This window comes from Phalacrocorax carbo, chromosome 2, assembly GCF_963921805.1.
Source record: "Phalacrocorax carbo chromosome 2, bPhaCar2.1, whole genome shotgun sequence".
NCBI classification, from domain to species: domain Eukaryota; kingdom Metazoa; phylum Chordata; class Aves; order Suliformes; family Phalacrocoracidae; genus Phalacrocorax; species Phalacrocorax carbo.
The window spans coordinates 9,484,072-9,509,008 of NC_087514.1; the positions used below are offsets into that span (position 1 = coordinate 9,484,072).

The 24,937-nt window shown below is 42.5% G+C and overlaps 1 protein-coding gene across 9 annotated transcripts in view; it reads right to left on the reverse strand.

The window, feature by feature from the left end:
• PHF20L1 (PHD finger protein 20 like 1) overlaps nucleotides 1-18,830 on the reverse strand; it is a 58,261-nt gene extending 39,431 nt beyond the window's left edge. For 3 of the 9 annotated variants that reach the window (XM_064442064.1, XM_064442063.1, XM_064442062.1), the window contains exons 1-8: nucleotides 18,610-18,827; nucleotides 17,397-17,502; nucleotides 8,937-9,108; nucleotides 8,702-8,786; nucleotides 7,826-7,914; nucleotides 5,263-5,325; nucleotides 1,408-1,615; nucleotides 637-765 (exon numbers count right to left, since the gene is read on the reverse strand). In XM_064442064.1, coding sequence (XP_064298134.1) covers nucleotides 637-765; nucleotides 1,408-1,615; nucleotides 5,263-5,325; nucleotides 7,826-7,914; nucleotides 8,702-8,786; nucleotides 8,937-9,108; nucleotides 17,397-17,479 — 829 coding nt within the window. In that variant the 5' untranslated portion in view covers nucleotides 17,480-17,502; nucleotides 18,610-18,827. Of the gene's footprint in view, nucleotides 1-636; nucleotides 766-1,407; nucleotides 1,616-5,262; nucleotides 5,326-7,825; nucleotides 7,915-8,701; nucleotides 8,787-8,936; nucleotides 9,109-17,396; nucleotides 17,503-18,609 lie in introns of all 9 variants that reach the window. The other 6 variants (XM_064442060.1, XM_064442059.1, XM_064442065.1 and 3 more) reach the window with 6 other exon arrangements.
• Between the last annotated feature and the right edge of the window lie 6,107 nt (nucleotides 18,831-24,937).

Below are 24,937 nucleotides of genomic sequence, written 5' to 3' on the forward strand. Positions count from 1 at the left end.
ACCAGTTATCTATGTTTCCATTTCCTGTTGCACAAAATGCGTTCTATAGCTATATACTTGTTTTTCATTAATACCTTTGAGTAATAAACAGAGAATGAATGCCTTAGACACCAAAAAAACACATTTCAGATCTTCATTGCTTCAATTTGTAGCTAGACTTGTATACTTTTAAAATGGCATACTGTAAACTTTTTCCAGGAATAGTTTTACTTTACAACAAATGGTGACAAAATATTTGTTTTTCCACAGCTGACAAAAGCTTTGATTTACAGCGGAGGTATGTAACTCATGACCATGTTAAGAGCCTGTACAAACCCCAAATTAACCCAACAATGGAGAAAATTGTGCAGCTGGAGTTAAAAACATACTGAAGAAATTCATCAGTGCAGGATGGTCACCTTCTTAGAAAACTAAAAGGACCAAGTCAGGTCTGAGACCATTCTCTGAATTTATGAACAAGGTAGATTTTACTACCATTTATAGATTCCTTTAAAATTCCAAACAAGTAAAAGATTGTAGGCAATGTCTGCCTCATGAATGATGCTTTTATCCGTCCACTTTAGTACCTTATATGTAGGCATGTATATTTCACTACATTAAAAGGAAAAAAGTCAACAACAAAAAGAGGTATTTTACCAGTGATCTTGTTAAGACGAGCTCTCTTTGCCTGAAATGAGTTGCCTAGATTACTTTTCCTCTTGTGTGATAACGTACTCTCTGCCTGCACAAAGGCCATCTTTGGAACATCCACTACAGGAAATCCTACTTTTAAACAGAAGAGAAATCTAATAAACTCACATTTCATAAATACGTAACAACTCCCATAATACTTAAGTATTTCAGAACTGCTATGACAATACTTCAGTGAAGAAACTTTAAAAATCTATTAAAAATGAAAATGACACATTCTGAAGATTTGGTATTACACATTGAAGCATTAGATGGTGATTACCTCAAAATTTGTAATTTTTACTCCTTATTATGAGAAATGCAGTATTAAAGACTAAAAATGAACAAATTCTTATCAACCCTCAAAGTTTCAAACATCCCTGCATATGAGTTTATCATCCATAGTGGCTTTTTTTTTTCTTAGAACAGGATCAGGGATTATCTCACAGGCAACAGAAGATGCAGGAATATGAACCAAAACATACGATGAAGTCATTCAAAAAGACCCTGCGGTCTGCTCTTGTTAGAGCTACTCAGAAGTTTTGCCCAAGAAGTAAATGCTGACCCAACTAGATTTATCTGAAAAAATTGTTTCTGAACTGATGTTGTGTAACAATCATCATAATAGCAAATGAGACATTTTCCTCTAGAAATACTAGTTATTACTTAATTGCAAATTTAACAGGAATTCAACGTTATAGCAAAGCATACTTTATGTTTTATAGAATTTGTTTTTACCAAATGTGTCACTTGATGTAGGCTCCTCTTCCTTTTTTTGGACTTCCTGCATGATTGTAGATGTTGAGGTTTCTTCCTTTTTTGAAGGAACTTTTAGCCATTTTCTGTCCTCTTTATCTTTATTGCTGTTTGCGCTGGTTCTAGGTTTACTTCCTGCTTTGTTTTTGGCTGCTGCTGCAGCAGCAGCTTTGACCAAAGCTATCCAATCCTCCAAAAAGGAAAAAATGGTAAGTATTAAAAAGTGCCTGAGACTCAAATAGAAAACACTTATAAACCCAATGAAACTTCATCTAGAAATGTTCAAGAGCAGTTGAATTTATTTTTATGACTACTACTCAGAGAGTGGCAAAATGAGTTTCCCAAATTGCCTAAATAAGCTCGAAGTATGATCAGTATGCCACATGGATAAAGAGCAAAAAGAAAAAACCTTCAGAAAACCACTGTATATAGAACGCTGGCTGCACACATTTCCTGCTACCTACTTTATGTATCATAGCTTTAGAAACCCAGACTACTGACTTTTTTTCTTACCCTTCTGGCTGTAATATACACCAATTCCATTGCTGCTCGAGTTTGGCTATTATTCAAAACTACAATCAACTCAAAGCATGGTCCAGCCAGCTGTATGATTGGGCAGAGTTCTTCCTGAATTAATTGATAAAGCAGGGATAATGCTTATTTAATATCTGTGTTTCAAGATTAACTACAGATAGCACTCTTTGTATTAGATATTAAAAGTTCCATTCAATAATTTCAGTGAAGTGCTCTATAATATGACTGAACATCATGATCCACATTTAAGGTAGTAAAAGTGCCATTTTGGATAATGGCTTATTTGACCATACAGAAACTTCCAAGGAGTGAACAATAGAACATGCAGCCACATTAATCTACCGTGGCATGTAGACAATGTCTAGCCACCCTATAAGCCAGAGAGACCTAAATACTTCCAAGGCTGAGCCAAGCTTTTTCCACTAGTTCGGAGTGATCAGACTCCTGCCTTATGTCTCTCAAGTGTCAGGGACCAAATCTGATTGCAAAAATTTTACCTCGATCCTTTTTACTGAAGTATTTTTTCAAATTTTCTGTTACATCAAGGTACAGAATTTTTCCATGGAGAAACTAAATGCGATATAAAAAACAATAGTAATGTTCATCCTCCGCCAGTAAGAGTTAAGCATCTGAGTGTTCTGAATTATAATTAATTTACTACATGGCAATTTGGCTACAAGAATATTTGCAGGTTTGTACTACCACATATAAAAAAGGTATGATAAAGCCCATATTTTGTTTAGTGTCATGAGTGCTTTACAAATAGTAAATTTTTTTCCCCCAACTGTAAACAGACTATATTTTATTCCGGACTGTTTCCTTGTTGTTAATTTATCAAATGAGGTACCTAAAGTATCTTGATTTTATAAATCTTGTTTCAGTGCAACTTCTTCCCATTCATTACATACTATAAGGCTTTCAAATTTCTGTTCTACTGAGGGTTTCTTTGCCACCTTTGGTGCATGAGGAAAGCATAACACAAAATATAAAGCATTACTTTTCCTTGTATTATGCTTTTCCTTTTCCATAGCTCAATACTTTTAAATCACTGGTTATGCTTCCATTTTGCATCAAGCTATGTATTTAAGAAACACCAACAGTTTTGACTCCTCTAAGGTAAAGCGTTCCGTGCCCAAACCGTCAATGCAAGACGCACGCACTCAGCCTAGGTAGCAGCAGAAAGGTTTGGAAGTGCTTTGGCAATGCTTACACAACAGGCAGCTACCAAGGCCATTTGGTGACATGCCAGCCAAAGAGCGTGTCTAACTGCCAGCTGCAGAGTCAATCAAAAACACACATACCTCTCTTTTGGCCAGCCAAAACGAGCACACACATTAGCTCCAGTCCATCCAGAGCCTTGCCCATCCAGCAGGACAAAAAAAGCATTGAGCTATTTGTGCTGGTGAGGAGTTAGGTGACCTGAGAGAAGTCTTACACTGTACCCTGGCCAAGGGATGAAGAGGATCAGTAACATGGCTGGAGCTGGGATCTTACGATAAAGTGGGAAGCAAAGGAAGCGCAGCCTGCATCAAAACAGCTTCTAAACAGCATTTTATTTTTCAGTCAAGGTAAGCACCCTGAAATTGGAAGCTTTATGAAGACACCAAGCTTCAAGGACCACACTGAACTATGTAACCTGTCTTAATGGTAATTGTTCCGGTGCAACATGGAGTTTTTTTGTTTGCATTTTATTTCATTGTTTGGATACTTTCCTTAAGACATGGAGCTTATAAAAGTTAGCAGGACACATACAAAATGAAGCAAACAAAGGTTAAACATTCAGAAGCCAGAGCAGAGAGACATGAATTATGGTGATAGTTATACTTTTTTTCCCTAGATTAACATGTACATTTAAACTCAGTGAAGAGAGCCTTGAGCTGGGGCTGACAAGATTATATCAAGAGATCTCTTCCAACCTCAGCCACTTTGTGATTCTGAATCGGCCAAACTCAGAGTCCATTTTTATTTTGGCTCTTGAATAAACATATAGGCACTAAAGTGATACAGATAATTCCTGCTTTTTAACCTTGAACTCCTGCTGAGTGACTGCTCAGCTGCACAGCTCCTGACATGTGAGAACTATGTAGCACCTAAGATGCTAAAGTGATGAAATTTCTTTAAAGAGCACAGGAACTCCTCCTTCAAACAAAATAACATTTGTGCCTTTTTCAGAATTTTTAGAAAAATTTAACAAAAATGGCAAAATAACAGTGGGAACCTAAAGCACAATGAATTCTGAAGGCTGTCTCAGGGTTGTTGTAAGATGTACTCTGTCAACCATAACAGCAGGACACTAAATATCATAGAGATCACAAACTAGTTGCAAATCTTTAACAGCAGGACTTCTGCCCAGAGCATTCAGTGTACGCAAAGCCAAAGGCCCAAATATGAACACATGACAAATTAATCACGTAAAAGCAAAAACCTCCTAAGAGAAGTTTTCCCTAACTCTCCCTTGTGTCCTGACACTGTCCCCCTATTGGCTGCGATCTTGTAACTCTGCACCAGCTACTCTGCACCATCCAGCCTGATTTCCCGCTTCCCACAGTATCTCACCCCAGTGAAAGTTCCTCATTTACACATATAACTTTAAAATAAGAAAAAGGGTATGTCCTTTTTTATCTTTCTAAAATTCATCTTTCAAGTAAGCTGAGAAAATTGATAGCAGAGAAGTACTGGGACACTGTAGTTAGAAGACAAAACATTACTTTATCACTGCTGAGGAAAACTCATTATGCTAATTAGATTCACTAAATCAAAGCACAGGAAATTGCACAATCAAGAAATACGTTAGTAGAAATCACCCAACAGCCTTGCACATCAATTGGCTAAAACGCTTGTCTTTTAAAATATTCCTTTGCGTAACCTTAAACCCGCAACAGTGGGAAGGCAAAACCAGAGTCATTTCTAAAATCCAACCCTTGCGCCAATAGCGGAATTCACACACACATCGCTCTCCCTTCACCTGCCTACAACCGCCACCTTTTTGCTTCTCTACGGTACTAAAGATTTGGCTGTTTTTCTACTCCTGATACATCGCAACTCCCAACTCCCACGCATTCATACATACACATACACAAAGCATCAATCTATTGACTGGCTGATTCCACATCAAGCCTGGATTCCTTACCCTCATCTTTTAATTCTAAACCGTCTGCCCCACCTACATCTTGGCTCACATCATCTCCTGTCACATCTTCTTTTTTACTCTGTCCCAATCGCAAATCCATGCTTTTTCCTCAGCTTCCTCTTCCTGTGTGCCAAGTCCCCTCCCTCTCCTTCAAAACCCTCCTCAAAACTCACTTCTTTTGGTTCGATTTCCGTCACTAATCTCAGCTCCGGCGCTATCTGCTCCCTCTCGCGCGCCTAATTATATCGAAGATAAAACAAAAAACATGAAACAGAAAAAGTAAGTTATCCAAATACTTCATATGTGCTCTCACAAGGGCAGTCTCAATATCCCCATCTTTTTTATTTTCTCTCTGTACTACATTAGCCACATTTCTGTGTGATGTCAATTAATATGTGCTTATCTGCAGAGCAAACTAACCTATAGTCTCATTGCATTGAAACACACAAATGTTTTCCACTCTTTAAAAATTTTGCCTTTCCACCCTCACAGCTGAGTCTTATTAAAACACACTTCTGCTGCAACTCAGAAATAGTTGTTACAGTGTTTACAATCTCTTCCTTTAAGACACGATAAGCTCAAATCAAACAATTAACTAGATTATATCCCTCTTTCTCCATGTAATTCAAATTCTGCATGCTTAGCACACACCTTCCAAACAGAGTTTGCATTTGTTAAATTTGCTAAAGCACTAGAACTTGAAGTATCATAAGCTTACGCTCATCTCTTGAAATGCATTTCTTTCTTTGGAAAGAGACAAAAAAAAAAGACATAAGTTTAAATTAAGCATGAAGTGTTGGATCTGCCAACACCACTATTTTTCAGATCAATATATAATCTTGTCTTTTTTTAAACTTTACATGATTTTTAGGAAATGCCTTCTTATAAAATAAATAAATCAGAAAAGCAAAAACATCCCCTTGAGCTCTAGGCTTGGGCAAAGCTCAGTTTCAGATAACTGATTTTCAAACCAAGTCTTAGATCACAAATTTACTCTTAAATACCACAAAAATATTTTGAAAACATTTTACCATAGCATGAGGTAGATGTTGCAGGGAAAATAAGTATCTTTGCCTTTGAAAGCTACAGAAACTCATGCCTGTCTCTGATTTTGCAAAATAAAATGCTAAGACTAGTATCAATTAGTATTTACAGAAAGCATAATTGGTGGTGTTCTTGCTGCAAGGCAAATTAAAAATTCTAAATCCATCTCAGAAAGCGTAAATTTGGCTCCCTTGTTCTTTCTCAAGACTTCATTGAGGCCACCCACAATCAGCCCCTGAGATGCATTGGACTGACACCATAACTCTTGACTACTGAGGAAAATTAGAAATACTAGATGAGCTGGACTGCCACCAAGCACGTCTGGACATCAAAATGGTTGCTAAGAAATTGATTTTTTTTTTTTAAGCTGAAAATGCCTGTGGCCTAAGAGTAGAAACTCAAGATTAGACACAACATAACTCCCTAGAAAAAGCGCAGGACGGGATAAGGGACTTCTTCACATTGTCACAGAAGGGTTATTTCAGTTCAGTCACAACCACATTATCCAAGTTTTTCTTTTTATGAAGGAAAATGAAATATTCTAGCCTCCTAACTTACTGTCATACTGAAAGTATTGTTTGAAATATCATATACTGGTTCAGCAGAGTTATTGTAAGACTGCAGCAAGAAGCCAGTGTTAGTGTGACTGGATTTCAGTTTTCTCTCTTTAAGGAGACATAGTTCAAATAGCACAGTGTTCCCTGCACGACGTTCCAACGTGCTCTGCACAGATGATGAGCCCTAGTGTCCAGCTGCCTGCAACCTGGAAGGCAGGATGCAGAAGCGTTTTCAAGCCAATTTGCTTATCCATCCGCCCTCGTCACAACAGCGACGGTTACAAAGTAATTATGAAATACCTGAATTTTGTTTGCTACGTTGGGAGCGTTCTGAAGAAAACTGGGAGCAAATAAGAACAGTTTTTTTACATTTCTTGTCTCCAAGTCTCAAATAGTTTGAGTGGAGCAATTTCTCGTTAACTATGAGAATACAGTTACCATGCAAGATAAATGCAATGGCATTTCCACTAAAAGCATGTAGCAGTTTTCAATGTTGGTTTTCCTTTGCGAGTAAAGATATGCCTGTCACCTAAATCACATCTTCTACTTCACAGCCTCCCTCAACTTCTACTCAGAATCTCTTCTTTAACAGCAGCTGGACATTATCAGAGATAAATAAATATTTACCTGTCTGAATCCCCAAAAGTTCTGATACAGGGGAGAAAACCCCCACAGAACAATCATGTTAATAAGAACGTGTGGGCAAAAAGCTACCACAGTAGCAAACAAAAGAGATGGGGTGGGAAAAATAACTATATAAATGAATAAATAAATATACATACAAATAAATAATCAGCAGCACAGACTACTGACAAGCTAAAGCTTTTTCCTGAAAGGACACCAGAAGAAAGTCTCTGGGTGCCCCTGGTTTTGTAAACTCTGCAAGACAAAACTCTGGGAACAGATTAGTTGGCAATGGAGTGTACGGCAGCTAGACATTTCAGATCACGGCAAGACTATTTGAGCAGCACACTCTGGGTCATCATCCATAAAACTGGTCAAGCAAGGCAGCGCAGGACCTAGAATAAAGCCTGTAATCTAAAACTAGTTGTGCTAGGTGACATTTTTACTATCTCAAGATATTTTTTAAAAATCTATATAAAACCTAACAAAAAGATACCTAAAGTATTCTTACCTGCCCTTTTGCATCCTCTGGCATAGATTTGATATGCATCCTTTTAAGACATCGAATAACACCATCATAGAATTGTACTGTGAATGTTCCTAGAAGAGGATTGATGTAATCACTATGAGTAGTTAAGAAACAAACACACCCTGTTACCACGAAAGCTTTAGCAAAATATTTTGTAGGCTGCATGAACAAAGTAACCAGGTGTCAGCTACAGTCAAGATTAAGAATGTCAAGAAAAATAAATGAAAGCCTCAATGCAACCTTGCTTTTATATTGTTACTCTTTGTCCACTTGGACAATTTCAAGCATATTTAAGCTACTGGGTCACTTTTGCTCATAATTAATTGAAAGAATTGAATAATATTTAAGCTGCCATAATAGCAAAAAATTCAATTCACAATCAAATCCTCATTTTCATTAAACTACAGTAAAAGCTTCAACTTCTACTTATGATCATTAGAAACATCACCCTGTTGTGAAGCATTGCACCTAAGTTGTTCTTTAATTCCCCATTTCCATTGCTTTTCTTCAATAAACAGAACTTCAGAGAAACCTACCTTTCCTAAAACAATTACAAAAATTTAAGTGTACCATTAGCCCAGATCAGCAATACAAAAATATTCCTAACACCGTGCACAGGATATTCTTCTCATCACCGAGGAAACATTAAGTATTTTTGTCTTCCAGGAGAAATTCCAATTGACTAATTTCACACAGAAAAAAGATGAACCTCTTAATTTGATAGAATAGAAACATTTTCACTTAATATTGAGGCTGTGAGGAAAAATTAATAGGCATGGCAATTTTTTTAAGCAGACTACAACTACAGCATAGTATACGCAAACAGTCCTTACCAATGGACCACTCATTAATACATACCCTCTTTATTAATGGCTTCAATCTTTGCAGGGTAATATCGACAGTCTGTCCAACGAGCTAGGACTTCTTCTCCAGGTTTAAAATCCTATTTTATACAAATTTAGTCATTAATATTTCAATAATTTAATTCTTTTTAGGAAAAAATCTGAACATTTTGTGCTAGAGAGATTTAACGTAAGAAAACAAGACAGTTCACAAAATAAGGAGTCAAAGACAAAATGAACGTGCTACTTACAACAAATTCTTCATCATCCTTTAGCCCTTCTTTCCTTAATGCTGGTCGCTCCAAGGGTCGCAACCTATTGCTGTCCCAGTAAATCCACTCATCATAGCGATGACTCCAACGTTCAAAATGGACCAACATCTTCCCCTCTTCATAATCGATCTTCTCAATACGAGACGGATACCTTGAACGGTAAACGTACACTGATAAATCCCAATGCTTTTCCCAGGGCTTTTATTTTTTCACATACAACAGTGCTTACACGACCATTCAGAACTTATGCTAACACTTTGTACTGAGAAATTTCCAAGCCTGAAAAAGATGAAGTTACTAAATTGACGGCAGGATAATGTTTAGTTTAAGAGTTATCTATACACATCAGTGATAAGTCGTCAGCTCCATCCTAGTCAGATAGTTATATGCAAATTTAGAACAAACTCCCAGACCAAGACTGCCTGAAATTGGCATTAGAAGTTTGTGCAGTTTTAAAACCTGTGTTTGTTTAAAGCAAAATTCTGTAAGGGTTTTCATTTGCTTTGGGATGGGAAGGATATAAAATAGTTTTAGGAGTCCGTTCATTACTTTTATCATGTGAAATTTTCAAACTATACCACTGATTCCAGACAAATCCAAGTAAGTAATGAAACCCAGAAATCAACGGAACATAATCTAAGCCGCTTAATTTATAGATCAGCTTCCATGCTTTCACCGCCATTAAATTTGATTCCTAGTAACTATTTTTAGCAGTCATCTCTAACTCCACATGCACTAAAATAAATATCAGTCTTAATTAACATGTGGATTTTGCTCTCAAACATTGTATGCGCTGAGTAGAACTAATCGGGACTGAGCTTCAAGCAGATTAAATTTTAGGCATCTAATTCTGGGTGTGGCAGAGATGTAGTTTTGGAACCATAAAGTTTGAGACTACGTTTTTAGGGTAAAATGGCAAATTTCTCTAACTTCAGCAATTATTTTCAGTTTTACTATTTCTGTTTCACCAAAATGAGGTATTTCACAAAACTGTGGTAGGGCAGCAAGGCACAAACTGGTTTTGTCACACTACTTCCTCTACCAAAATTATTAGATCCCATTATTTCCGCTGTATGAAATGCGGAGAAAATTGGAATGAGGCAGAACTCAGTTCCTTCTGCCCTTCACAGAAGTACTGAAACAGATTCAAAAGTACAAAGAATCTCCTAAAAAAAGTTAATTAGATCATTCAATTTTCTCCAGTTTATATTAGGGATGGTCTAAAGTTAACAAAACATGTATTGAAAAGCAAGACCACAGCAAAAGGCCAGCTGTCTTTCACTAAGAGGCAACCTGTTTTTCTAACAAAGTGCTACTGTGGAGCAACAGTAAGAGAGCAGAGCTTGACCAACCAATTTCCAGTCCTACTGCAAATTCAATCCACTAGAAACACAACAGACTTATACAGGAACCCTGTCAACATTTTCAATTTTCAGTACTCTCTCTCCAAAACACTGATGGTGCTGATAAAGGAGTCTTTAACACGATGTTCTGATTAAAATATAATTTTCAGGAAGTACAGGGTTTCCTTCTTTTCTGGTGACTAAAATAGGGCATTAAAACAAAAGGTGTCAAACTCAATTTGCTCCTTCATGTCGCCAGTCCTGCTTCTCAGCTGCAGCGGTGCATACAGCTTCCCAACATCTAAATATCTCAGTGGTTGCTGAAAGACAAAAAACTCTCTCTGATTTTCTAGGTTACTACTGCAACTACTGCAGCCACATTTCACCCTCGCCTCAGAATACAGACAGTCCAACTTGTCGCATTTGTCTCATCATACATTTCAGAAATGCAAAATATTTTCATAGCCGCTCTTTATGTTCCCCATTTCTTCTCACTGAACTTAAAAAAACCAACCAATGTCTTAGTCTTAAACTGCAGACTCTCATTTGCCACTCTACTAACAAAGTCTTCAAGACAGAACAGCTCCATGGGCCTTCTTTCAGAAGAGCGACAAGATCAACCTCCTTTCCCCTCTCAAGTAGGCTGACAACAACAACCTAATAAGAACAGTGAAACTGATGCCATATTGTATCAAAACAGAAAGTAAAACTCCTAGATGAAAACCTGAATCCCATTTTCAGCATTCTGGTTTAACTTTGAACAAAGCTTCAAGAAAAAAGTCAGCCAAGAGATGGTTTTCCTAAGCCCTGCCTCTGCCGATGCTTTCTTCTTCAGTTGACATGCTGCTACTTTTAGGAATTTTATTATAAAAGTTCTTACTAGTTCTTTCATCTTCCCAAGTGTTCCAATCTCAGACTTCTTGTAACTAGATACCAAGTGTCAGAGTAAGCAGGGAGAGAGGCAAAGCAGAGGACAAAGTAAAGTTACTGTTACTACAGCAAAACTATGAGTAAGTGTTACCTAAAAGAGTTCCGAAGAGAAGGATGACACAGAAAGCATTTAACTGAGGGAAGGAACAAAAATCACCAGAAAAGCAAGAGGACAGGAAGTGCCCTTTCTAGCAATTAAAAATGAGAGCTTGTGCACAAGCACTGAAGCTGCAGTAGTGAAATGGAAGGCAAGAACAACGCCTCTTTCTCACTACAGTTGGCAATTTCAGGTTTGTCACATGCCAGCCAGGTAGCGATGCAAACCTACAGTTATTTTACACAAGTCAGGAACCATCAGCCAAAAGACAGAATCCTCCTTTCCCTGTGCATCTGCTCCCATCACAGCGCTACCCTACAGCGGCTCCCTTGCTACATTTTTCTTGTTATGGCTGGTAGCTCCCACTGGTCACCATCAACAGAGGCCCCATTCCAAGCACTGTGTGTAAAAGAAAACAGAAGGGATAAACTGGCAAAATACAGTACATGGTCCTGGAAAGAGAAAACTGAGTAAGAGGAGGAAGAAAAAAATACAAAGTATAGTTTAAATACAAGTATAGAAAAATGAAAATAGTTTTAAGGAAAATTCAGCGAGCAAAGATTCAAGACATAATATATATGGAGAAAAACAAAATAGCAAAGCTAGCATCAGTTAATAAAAAGACATGCACAATACTAAGTCTCATTTGGGATGGCTCAACAGAGGAAATGCACCACCAGGTGTTTATTAGTTAATTTCTCTTTGATAAATACAATTTCCACTACCAAAGTCTTTTTAAAAATACCATTATCAGCTCTGAATCAAAGTCCGTGATACTGGTTTTGCACAGTTAAAGGTTAATAATAATCATATCACATGATGGCTTTATTCAAACAATTTATGTTTCTTCAATGTATGTTAAGACAGTGCTTGCGAGATGAATAAAGGCAAAACCTGCATTCAGCTTCAGTCCTCAGAGATGGACAGTTTAGCAGATCTCTGAACCACCCAAGCTACACAAGATCATTTATTAGGCAACCCAAAAATAACTTTGTATGGATTTAGCAACAAGATATTACCCTCAATATCCACTAAGTTTAGCCACACAATGTGCCACAAATATGTATAAACAGTAATATTTCACAATACCGATCCCACAGTGGAAAAGAGCAGAGCACACGTATTGCAGAATTTACTATTGCAAATTTTACACTGCACAGAAATATTTTTCTGGTGTTCCAATCTGTACTTGTACTGAAAACAATCAGTTTCATAAATTAAAAAAACTACACATATTTTCAAAGGCAAGTAGGCATTTCCTGCTAACAAGAGTTACAATGGCAACACAATTTTTTTAATCCACCTTTTTAAAGGATTCTGGTAACGACGCCCACAGGACAGCTTCTACTATGGCTAAGAGCAATGATTATATTTATTCTGTAGAAAAAGATTAACATGAAGATGGTTATACCTCATACACATAAGAAATTTTATGCAGAAGTTCCTTCCGTTGCAAAGCTACGAGTAGGCATTATGAAGAAGTACTACAAAGGGGAACATAAACATCTCTCTCTACAGTTCCAACGTGCAATGATGTCTAAGGCCAAACAACCTTCCAGCCAGGTTAATCCTCCCTGTTCGCCCTCAGCAAGTACCCCAGACTAAGGGATCAGAATGAATTTGGCATACGAACAGATTTGCCAGCATTTGTTCAGCACAGACCAGAAAAATACACTCTAAAAATCTATGGAAAAAGTCTTTACATTTCACCGGGTGGGGGAAGGAAAAACCAAACAACCAAACCACCACGCTCAAGTGGGAAGAAACAATAACCTACAAGTTTTGGGTGTGTTTTTTGTAATAGCATGCTGGAAATAGTATTTAATAATCCCAAATGAAGTCTCATCCAAATGTCAGGGGGTTCTGTTCTTGTTTTTTTTAAAGAGAGAACAGGAAAACTATTGTTAGCTGATGGTAGCTGCCCAGGTTCCACCGATTCCAGCCTGGGAATTATGCAACATTTCTGTAAAGCTGCAAAATTTAACATGGCTTACAAAATTTACACTATAAAGCACTAGTCAGACAATAATGCTCCAATGTTTGTATTGGAAAATTCATGGGAAAATTTCAGTTTTCATTTCTTGACAGTGTTAAAAAAATACCCATTCTCCCCAATGCGCTTAATGCGTATTAACGGCCACACAGTCCGTATTTTTCATTTTGACATCATCATCTTCCTTTTGACCCTTCAAAAGTGACCAACAAGTGGTGAATTGCCCTGCGAGATGGGACAACAGTTATTTCAAAATGTAAAAGTGCAAAAACATTAGTAAATTTGCCCAAGTCTGCGCCTACAAAGTCTAGAAACAGACCCATACCTCCTGCTTTCATAACAACGGTATGAAAAGTCTTCCCTTCTATCTTGTAGGGCATATAAAACCACATACCCTCCATTCTGACTTCTCCACAGATGGTCTCCTGGTACCTGCAAAATCTGAAAAGAGCTATTTCTAAATCCCCACCTTTTATTACATATATTGTATTATATCAGCATAAAGCAGAGTCTTCACAATCTTTTCAATACCTGGCTGTCAAGTAACCCAGTCAACTAAGATCCAAAGCAAGGACTGTACAAAATAAGATTTCCCAAAGTCTTACAGAGAAAAAGCTTCCTCCATATTGAGGGGGGGTGAAATCCATCCAGATAATCAAATATGTTATGTCAAAGTGCCGCTGTTCTGATAACCAGCCTATTTTAGTGAGCCGTTTCCATTCCAGAACTGCAAAAAAGGGCCAAGTAGCTGTACTTCCTTCGTTACCTAACTTGTAGTTTAGATCAAGCAGATTAATAAACACTATGGTTTAGTTTAGAAAAAGCAGGGTTGCTTTTTCAAAGCAATATCTGGCACTTACAGGAGAACCAGCAGAGAGCTAGAGCCACAAAAGACACAAGAAAACAGAAAAAAACCAAACCAGAAGAGATATATCTTTAAATACCTCAGCTTTGCAGAGACTGCGTCCTGCTCGGGGGAGCTAACAGCCTGAGAACCACTCTTACACATGGGCACGTACTTGCAGGGATGGACAGTTTTACTGATGTTTTGATTGTTTTGCCACTGAGGTGCACAGGGGGTGCTGTGCACATGTATCAGGTTTTGTATGAGGATAACTCAAGTTGGAAAGGACCTCAGAAAGCCTCTAGTCCAACCTCCCACTCAAAGCAGGGTCAGCTATGTGATCAGACCAGGTTTTCCTGAGTTTTATCCAGAGCAGTCTTGAAAACCTCCAGTGTCGGAGGCTCCACAAACTCTTTGGGCAACCTGATCCACTACTTAAGGAAAAAGATTCTCCTTGTACCTAGCCTGAACCTCTCTTGTCTCAACTTGTGCCTGTTGTCTCTTGTCCTCCAACCAGACACTTACTGTGGCGAGCTTGGCTAAGACTCCTCGATGACATCCCTGCAGGTATTGGAAGGCTGCTAGTGGGTCCCCTGAAGCCTTCTCCAAACTAAACAAGTCCAGTTTCCTTACCCTGTCTTCACAGGTTGTACACAGCACGCCCCTGATCGCCTTGGACATATTTAATAATTTTCTATTATCAGTCAATCCCATCACATTTCCTACCTGCTGACAGATGATCCCATTGATTTTGATTAGAGCAGCATTTCATAGTTTGCTTTAGTGAATTTAAATTTAACAAGTGGTACAAATTCATTATGTAAGATGACCTCCCCTCCAACAGTATACTGCTGCACTTGATAAAGAAGCAATTGCTGTTATCTCCACAATAAAGCAAAAATAAACATGCTCATTGACAGCCTGTCGTCACTGATCAGTTTGACCAGGGTTTCCTCTACTCCATAATCGTACATTCCAAATGATACCAGTGACCCAAACACTGTCCACAAAAACTTCCTCATTTAAAAGTATTGAGTTTTTAAGCAATAAATAGTCAAGGTACACAATACCCTCTCCAAAGTGTACAGAATTCAAACAGAACACCAAATCCCATGAAATTAATTTCAGCAACTAATACACAGATAAAAATGTAAAACCTGCTCAGAAAGCAAAAACATACTTTACTACATTTTTTTTCTCTAGAAGCCTTTTTCGATTAACATTTTAACTGGTCACGAACGCTGGATCTTTAAATGACAGCAGGCTTTCAGAAAAATGGAGGAGAAAAAAATGAAAACCCTTTCAAAGGCTATTTTTCAGCAAGTGTTCTCAATTTGTCACTTGTAGAAATACTGAGCTAAGCATTCCTATCGCTCTTCTATTTTGGTTTTGTTAAAAAATTATAAAGAGATTTCATGTAAGTTCAGCAACTTTATTTTCCTTGAAGTACGTATTTCTGCGTGTGGATAAGGGGAAGGCATACAGCTTATATATAGCAGGAATTTAAAAAACATCCACCACCCCCTTATGCAACAGAAAGCTGAGGAAAAAAAAAACCTCACATAGACTATTATTCCGGCCCATGTCACCCTAATAATAACATGACAGTAGGCTTTCTCTAACAAGCTCCTTGGTTACGTGCATGAATATTATTTCATTTGAAACAGACTCCTGTTTTCAGTGTTGCTGTTAACTGCAAAATTTTAATATTAACTTTCTGCTCCTGTATACGGCACCACAAAAGTTTACATGCATACGAACTGTTCTACCTGGTGGTCCAGATGATGAATCAGTTCCTAGAAAGTTCAGGATAAATTCTGTTCTGTCTGAAAATACCAAGCAACTCCGCTGCAGAGCTTGTGACAGGGCCTACCCTGACAAGGCCAAATCTAGACAAGTGCTCCAGAACCAACATGTGACCCTTCCCTGGGAAAAGGCTCGGCAACAAACACATACACTGGATATTCAGTGACCTTTTTCTGATATAAATAAGGTGAAGCTATTTCTACATATTAACTTCTGTTATCTACTTATATTAATCAATTATCTCTAGTCACAGATGCTATAAAAAGTTCTATTAAAATTGTTTTATTTTTATAGCACTATTTGAACAGTCATGATCTTGGCATTCAGTTATAGAACCAGTGTGTTGGAAACCCACTCTACGGCGACAGACAAGAACAAGGGTTGTTCTGTAAACCGTATTTTCCTTTGGAGATCATTTATTAAAACAAACACTTGCTATAATTAAAAACAAAGCTTTACAGATAAAAAGGTTTAACCCAAATTTTTACAAAGAGCATATAACTACTGGAATGAACATGTACATAACGCACAGACTTCTCTATCGCATAACTTGGAGTTAGTGGGATCAGATATTTCCAGGAACACGCTTAGCTCTCCAGGAATGCAACAGAAAAGCAGGTACAGGCCTCTACGTTTCCTAGCCCTAATTAAACAGAAAGCAGCTAAGAAAATGTCTGGGTGGAAGCATCAGCTTCCTGTGTCACCTACATTAACAAAACCAGGGATTTTTCAAACTGAAACAGCATGGCCAGGACACATGAAATTAGCCCACTTGCGTTAATAAAATTTTGACTAACAATTTATTTCAAAAGAACCACTCCTTTCCCAACACGTGTCCTGTGTAGCGTGCTCCTTGTGCCCACAGATTTCCATTTTATAGTCTTGACTCTTATTCAAGATACGACTGGGTGGTGCAGAGTCAGTTTTAAGCATTTTATTCCTCCAACCATTGGATACAACTGTACTTACCTATTCCGTAAACTCCGATTAAGGACGTTTTCTTTTTTTAAACTCAGTTTTGCAAAACTATAAAGTATGATAACTGAACACAAAACAAATTGTGTGCATGCCTTCAAACTAAAACGAAATAATTCTTTAGTCACAGAAATTTGCCACATTAACACACCCATCGTCTCGCACATGACCCTGCATTCCACACCGCTCTGGAAATGCTCTTTGCTTACTATGGCTGCACAAGCAACTAAAAGCAAATGAACTAAAACCGGTAGAAAAGCTTAGTTTGATTTCTGAAGAGAGGCTAATTCCCTAAAAGCTAAGAATTTTAACAGGCTTATTATGTAGAAATTAATGAAGTTCACAGGTAAAACAGTCAATTAATAGGTGCACTAAGTTCTATAATTAGACATCAAAACATACAATATACACATTTTTGCTATTAGCAAATACTGCACACTGTCTTCCATACCATTTTTGTAAGTAGTCCAGTGCCTCCAAGCGAGCACCAATCTCAAATGTGATTCCAGGACGATTTGGAGGCTTTTTACTCATCTTGATATTTTCTTTTTCACTACCTTGGGAAGGAAAAAAAAAAGAGTCATATTAAAACACATAATCTTGTCTGAAACGTGCCTCTGACAGCAAATAAATTCCAGAGGATGGAAAATACGAAATTTCTATCCCGACTTTCCATTAGCTACTTAGTTTTCAGTAGTCAAAGCCCAAAGAGGTCATTAAAAAAATTTGTGTATTTTATTCAGATTTCTTCCCCTCCCCCCCAAAAAAAAGTCATCAAACATAAGTCTAAAAAAAAAAAACCAACTAGTGCTCATCTCTGCAACCGTACTACACTGTAATTCCTTGACATCCCTTTAGAGTGTGATTTTAAGAGTTATGTAGAGTCAATGTGTTCTCTCCTCTGCTGTGGAAAAGGTCAATAATGAGAAAAATGTACCTTACCAAGAACAGAAATTTAAAGATAAACGCGGAGTAAAGTGCAAGATGAAATTAGCAGAACCAAAAATAAACAAAAAAGCCGTGTCCAGCCTTCCTATGCTGTCTTATTCGCACCACTGTTTGATTCACAAGCGCCTTTTAACGGGTTTTTTTGGTAATTCAGCCTCTACTAAAAAACCACTTCTCTGCCCGACTACTTTCGTGACAATCGCGACTCTGCTGCGCTGCCTTCGCCCCCGGGGCAGAGCAGGGCCGGCCGCACGCCTGCCGAGCAGCGGGGCCGCCGGGCTGCGGGGGGGGTGCCGCCGCCTGCCTCCCTCCCTCCCTCCCTCCTCGCCGGACCGGAGGGGCAGCCCCCGGCACTACAGCGGTGCTCCCCGGCCGGCGCAGGCAACAGCGGCCCCGGGGAGGGCGGCCCACCCGCGGCAGCCCACGCCGCTCCCCGAGCGAGGAAGACACAAAGGGGCCCGGAGCCGGGCAAGGCCCCCGGGGGCGGCGGGCGGTGAGGGGGGGGCCGGGCGCTCTCGCAGGCCCACGGGAGGACGCGAGTGGCCGCGGGCCGAGCTCGGCGCAGGGAGGGCGGGGGGCGCCGCCCCGCCAGGCCCGGGCGCCGTGAGGCGGCCGCCGGAGCCCCGCGCCGGGCCCGCCCGGGGTGGGGAGGGAGGGGGGGGCCGCGGCCCCGGTGCCGCCCGCCCTGCCGCCCGCGCCCTCCCCGCGCTCCTTACCGCCTCCTCCGACTGGCAAGGCGGCGCGGCGGGGCCTGCGGCGGCCCCGGGTCCCCGGCCCCCAGCCCCGGCGCAGCGGCCGCTGCTCCCGCTCGGCGCGGCGCGGGGTGTCCGGCGCGGCGGCCGCCCTCCCTCACAGCCCCATCCTCCCCGCGCCCCGCCGCCGCGTCACCACGCCGCGACGGGCCCGCGAGGCGCGGCTCGGCGCCGCCATGCCACCGCCCCCGGCACGTGACTGCGGAGCGGCGCCGCGTGACGCGGGGCGGGGCGGGGAGCGGGGGGAACAAACGAGGGAGACAAAGAGAGGCCTCGACGCGCATGCGCGGCGGCGCGGGGTGATTGACAGCGCCCGTCACCCCGCAGCGGGCCCTGGGGTGCGGGGTCGGGTCCGTGGGAGGCGCCGCGTGGGTGACAAGCGTCGCCGAGTGATGCGGGCACAGCGTCACGGCTTCCCTTGCTGCCGTCATACGCCATCAACCTCAGCCGTTAACACAGGGGAGAGGGAGCAAGGGGTGGGGGCGGCCACCTTGGTGGCCAAAGGCGGCGGCGGGCTGGGCGCCAGCCGGCGAGCAGGAGGCGCGGAGCCGTGGCCTTGCCGCGGCCAGCGCGTCCCTCCCGCCCTCACCCGGGAAACCGGCTTTATCTCGACACGCACATTTTCTCGTTTTTCTTCCTCCCAAGCTCTCCCTGCCCTGCTGCGAGCGGCTGGGTGGGCGCCTGGCTGCCGGTGGGGCCAGCCCGCTGCCTCCCTCTTGGCGCGCGGCGCGGGGCTTTCGGTAACGACAGATTCGGTCAGGGTGCGCCAGGTTTACAGCTGTTACAGCTGTTCAGCTGTTACTTGCTGTCGCTGGTCCCTTTCTTGCTGCGCATTGGCCTCCGGGCCTCCTTAATGGCTGCTGTCAGCTTTCTGTGTTTGCTGTGCTGCGTATCGCTCTCTGGGAGACCTGTGATAAAAGCGCTGGCCTTGAGCCAAGCCTGGCATTTGGCCCATGCATGGCTGCTGTCCCTGTACTCTGGGAACTGTTTCCTGGAGACCTTCGTCCTCCTCCAGGACAGATGTTTCTAACCTTGTAGTAATGGCAAGAGCAGCAGCATCACATCCCTGCGGATGCAATCAGTAAATCGCGTTTCCACCAGCTAGCAAAACAAAAAAAGCAAGCTTTCCTAGGCATAGCGGTTTTCTGGAGACTGCACCTTCTAGGTCACAGGCACCATGTAAGTCCTGTCTATCAAGTGACCTGAAGGAAGTTTTTCAAGTGTATTGGGTTTGCATGGCAAGGTTTTGATGGGGAGGTGGGCTACAGGGGTCACTTCTGTGAGAAGCTGCCAGAAGCTTCCCCCATGTCAGACAGAGCCAATGCCAGCCAGCTGCAAGATGGACCCACTGCTGGCCAAGGCTGAGCCCATCAGCAATGGTGGGAGCACCTCTGGGATAATGTGTTTAAGAATAGGGGGAAAAATTGCTGCACAGCAGATGGAAGAGAAAAGTGAGAATATGTGAGAGACAACCCTGCAGACACCAAGGTCAGTGAAGGAGGAGGGGGAGGAGGTGCTCCAGGTGCCAGAGCGCAGATTCCCCTGCAGCCTGTGGTGAAGACCATGGTGAGGCAGGCTGTCCCTCTGCAGCCCATGGAGGTCCATGGTAGAGCAGATATCCACCTGCAGCCTGTGGAGGACCCCACAGCAGAGCAGGTGGATGCCCAAAGGAGGCTGTGACCCCATGGGAAGGACACGCTGGAGCAGGCTCCTAGCAGGACCTATGGATAGAAGAGCCCACACTGGAGCAGGTTTGCTGGCAGGACTTGTGACCCTGTGGGGGACCCACACTGGAGCAGTCTGTTTCTGAAGGACTGCGCCCCATGGAAGGGACCCGCACTGGAGGAGTTTGTGAAGAACTGCAGCTGGTGGGAAGGACCCACATTGCAGAAGTTTGTGGAGGGCTGTCTCCTGTGGGAAGGACCCCCACGGTGGAGCAGGGGAAGAATATGAGGACAAAGGAGTGGCAGAGACAATGTGGGATGAACGGACCACAACCCCCTGCACCACTCCAGCAGAGGAGATACAGAAAATCGGGAGTGAAGCTGAGCCTGGGAAGAAGGGAGGAGTGGGGGAAAGGTGTTTTAAGATTTGGTTTTATTTCTCATTGCCCTACTCTGACTTTGGTGGGCACCTGGCATCCAGCCAAGGTCAACCCACCACAGTCCCTGAACAGCAGCAGGACAGACAGGACATGGTTTGTGTGGAAGCCCTTGGCCTGTCCAGGCAGGACCAGCTGTTAGAAACACGCTCTGCACCGTAGGGGTACCAAGGTCAAATTCCAGGGTTCTGGAGCTGGGGGTATCAAGGGTCCAAGGTGCTTGTGCTGCAACAGATGTTCATAGGAAGGGTCCCCTCTACACCTTACGCAACTGTCACGAGCCCTGATTTACGATCCTGCCAACTGCACCAATTTGTTGCAAATGGGTGATTTAGAACGCTTAAGGTATCACCGACAAAGGTAGTAGCAAAAGTGGTTTTAATATGATGTTGTAAAAGTGTGACTTAGGCAAGGTTCACTCTATTAATTATTGTGTGGAAGGAAACAAAGTAAGGAAAATTGAGTTACACTCGAGTTAGAGTGATTCACAGAGAGACCAGGGACGCAAATGGGCAAGGGGGACCCTCCTGTTGAGTCATGAGGTTCAGAGTTAGACCTCCCTGCTTTCTAAACTCCTGATAGAGCTTAGGTATGGCTAGGTCTAATCTTAGTCTCAGTCTTGGTCAGTGGCTTATGTCTAAGGGATTGTGCATGCAAAGTTTATGTAATGTTTCATTAGCATTAATTCAGCATGGAATCGAAGTTACCAAGACAAAATCAAAGCTACCATACTACAAGGTTATGGGTGATATGGGTCGCTTACCAAAGATCTGCTGTTGGTAAAAGGTCTCTCTGCCTCAAAGAGCAACCTTGAGAGGCATCCCAGCTCAAGGGGAGGTCACTGCCATGCAGCCACGCTGCCTTGCAGGGATTGCTCAAAGAAGGCTCCCTTAGGCTGTCATATTTATGGGGTAAGGTGGTTGGCTTGTAGTCAAATTAAATGAGATGGAAAAGGTATGTATGAGACTCCTTGTACCCACAGCTTGCTTTGGTCCTTGATAAATGAGTCTTGGAAAACCTACCCGCTATTGATGTGTCAATCACATGGTCAGTGTTCCAAGCTCATATGCACCAATGCTCACGGTGCCACTCTGCTCCTTTGTGGGTTTTCAGAGAACAGATTGATACTAGAAGAGTTCACGGCCCAGCTATGACTCAGGCCTTTACCTCTTCTGGAGCCTGCACCAAACCATCGCCAGGCTGGTCAAGGGGTCGAGCGATTCCGTCACAGCAACCAACACTACGTGGAGTAAGTGGGTAGCGTTGATCAGGCAACGGGCTCAAATGGGGAACCCTCACTGCCCATGAATCCTAGAAGAGATCACGGTTTGGCCAGGAAGCAGAGATTTTAGAGCATCACATGAGGTGGTGGCTCAGGCCCAAGAGTATAATAAATTAGCAGAAAGTGGAAGGCAATATGCTGTTTACCAGTGGATCCTGTTGTGTTGTGCAAAGCCATCCGACATGGAAAGCTGCTGTGTGGAGTGCAAGTCATGGACCAAATGAATTGATTGGATTTCTAGGGACATTTGGGGCATGTCCCACAGACTAAGGGAGTGCCGGCTGTGTGCATGTTAAACAACGAGGAGGAGGGTCCTGACTGATGGGGGTGTATCGGAGAGCGTAGGACCTGAGTATGGTGGAAATGGTATGGAACAAGAGGTAGAGGTTGTACTGGGTCTGGCTGGGATGGAATTAACTTTTTTCATAGCTGTCTGTGTGGTGCCATGATCTGTGGGTAAAGCACTGCTGGTAAAACGCCAGTGTGTTGGCTGTTACTGAACAGTGCTTGCACAGCACCAAGTCTTGCTTTTTTTTTTCCACTCTGCCCCCCAGCAGGTAGGTTGGGGGTGGGCAACAGACTAGGAGGGAACACAGCCAGGGCAGTTGACCCAAATTGGCCAAAGGGATATTCCATGCCATAAAACATCAACCTCAGCAAGAAAATCTGGGGCAGAGGAAGAAGAATGGTGGGGCTTTTGGCTTTCAAAGTGGCCGTTGCTGGGAGACTGGCCAGGCATGGGTCTGCTGGTAGGAGGTAGTGAGTGATTGCCTTTGCATTGCTTGGGGATTTTTGGGGTTGGGTTGTTTGATTTAGGGGTTGGTTTTTTTTTTTTGCTTTCCTTCACTTATTAAACTGTCCTTATCTGTATCTACATTCTCACTTTTATTTTTCCTATTCTCTCCCCCATCCCACTGCAGAGGGAGTGAGCGAGTGGCTGTGTGGGTGTTTGGCTGCTGTCTGAGGTCAACCCATCCGCTTTGGTTAGTCCCTGCAAGGCTGCCTCCCACTTGAAGTCTCTATAGAGAGACTGCGCAATGGGATATTTTAGAGTATTTATTTGCTATGGGGTTTTTTATTCCTCTGTTGATTTTTTCCCTGTTCCCATTTTCTGGGTGGTGATGGCAAGCAGGAGAGACTGAAGGAGGAAGGGGGCTTGAAGAAAAACAAAACAAAAGAAAACAAAACCTGAAAAAAAAGGAAAAAAAGCTTATTTCTCTCTTTAGTAAAAAAAGTTGCCATTGCATTCATTTGATTTCTCCAGCTCTTACTACCCTGAATGTAGTTTTGATGCAGGCTTTTGTTTAGAGGCTTTGTTACAGGATGGTGAGGGTTGTTGCATTAGCAATGAGACCTCTCTGAGTGGCAATGAACGTGCAATGTCAGGATGCTCTTAGACAAGTGAAGGTGCTTCTGTCCAGGGAGAGGGAGATGGGGGAAAAATAAAAGAGGTAGCAAGGATGGGACAGGGTACATATGGGTGGTTGAGTCATGCTCTGTAGACTGCTGGAGACTGGCTGGGTTATGCTGCAGTATGAGAAGGGCTCAGAGCAGTGCGTGGCACCTTGTGCATCACCTCACAGCTGAGGCTCTCAGGAGAGGGAGGCAGAGCTGACAGCAGGCTGTGGAGGCACAGCAAGCCCCAGGTGTTCAGTAATATGGGCTAAAAGCTTATCTGCACACCCACAAAGGAACACAGAGAGACGACAGCAGGAGAGGGAGCCCAAATAATACCCTGCGCCGGCAGTTCCCAGGCCCATCCCAGGAGCCATCAGCCCACCAAAAGCCCATTTCCTCAAGCCCAGGGGAGCACAGGGGCACAATGGCAGGTGGGAACCCAAATTAAGGACTCAAGAGGAAGGGGCAGCCCAATGCAGGGTGCTGTATGTGACTCCTGCCACACTGCCTTCAGAACAGCAGAAGACCACTTGTGGTCCAGCAGTACGGGGCAACATTTTGTTGCACCATTATCACAACAGTTAGGAAATCAGGGCGCCCCAGCCAGTGCCCCCATTTCTGTGCTGCCATTTCAGGTACACCCACACCTGCCCTGCTCTACACCTGAGGGCACCCACAGCCCTTCCTGGCCCTATCCTGCCTACCCCAGTGCCTCCCCCACCCTGCCCATGGCCCAGGACCCCATTTCACCTGCTACGTTCCACCATAAAGCCAGTGAGGAGTGACTTTGGCCAAGACCCTTTTTTATTCTTTTAGCACAAAAACGTCTCCAATATTTAGTCTCGTCTCTTAGGAAAACAGGGCATACATGGCTGCATTGCATGTCTGCCTTCGCCTTTCCCTTTCTTTACTTACTCCTAAAACTTCTGCCTTACTTTAAGCTTAACAGAGAGACAGAGGTCTCATCACATTATCCCAACCTGTTTCATTAAAATGCTCAACTGGGCAGGGAAGAGCGACTGCATCGACCTCTCCATGACAGAAAGGCTCAGTGCTTACTGTCCTTCAGACACCAGAACATCACAAAGCAGAGAGATGCAGGAAAGGAGGTTTCATCACTTCTGCTCCTTACGAAATTTGGTGTTTAATCTTGTCACGAAGCATGTCTTCAGCGTTGTGAATATTTTACAGGCCATACATTGGAAACCAAGCTGGATAGGAGATTTTATCTTGCCAGTCAGTGACTCACAAAGACTTGGAGGGGGAAGAGAGGATTTCATAATCAGCTGAGCATGAGCGCATGGTGTGCTGTTGATGCTGAAAAGACTAATGCAGTCTTTGCAAAGTACATGCACATGGAAATACTGAGTAGGAGTCGAGAGGTGACATTATCTCTGCCTTGGCACCAGTACGTTGTTATTAAAATAACTTACTGTTCAGAAAAGCCATCCAAAAACTGGAAGGGTTCAGGAAAGATCTGGGAGAACGATCAAACACCTGGGATAAAAAAA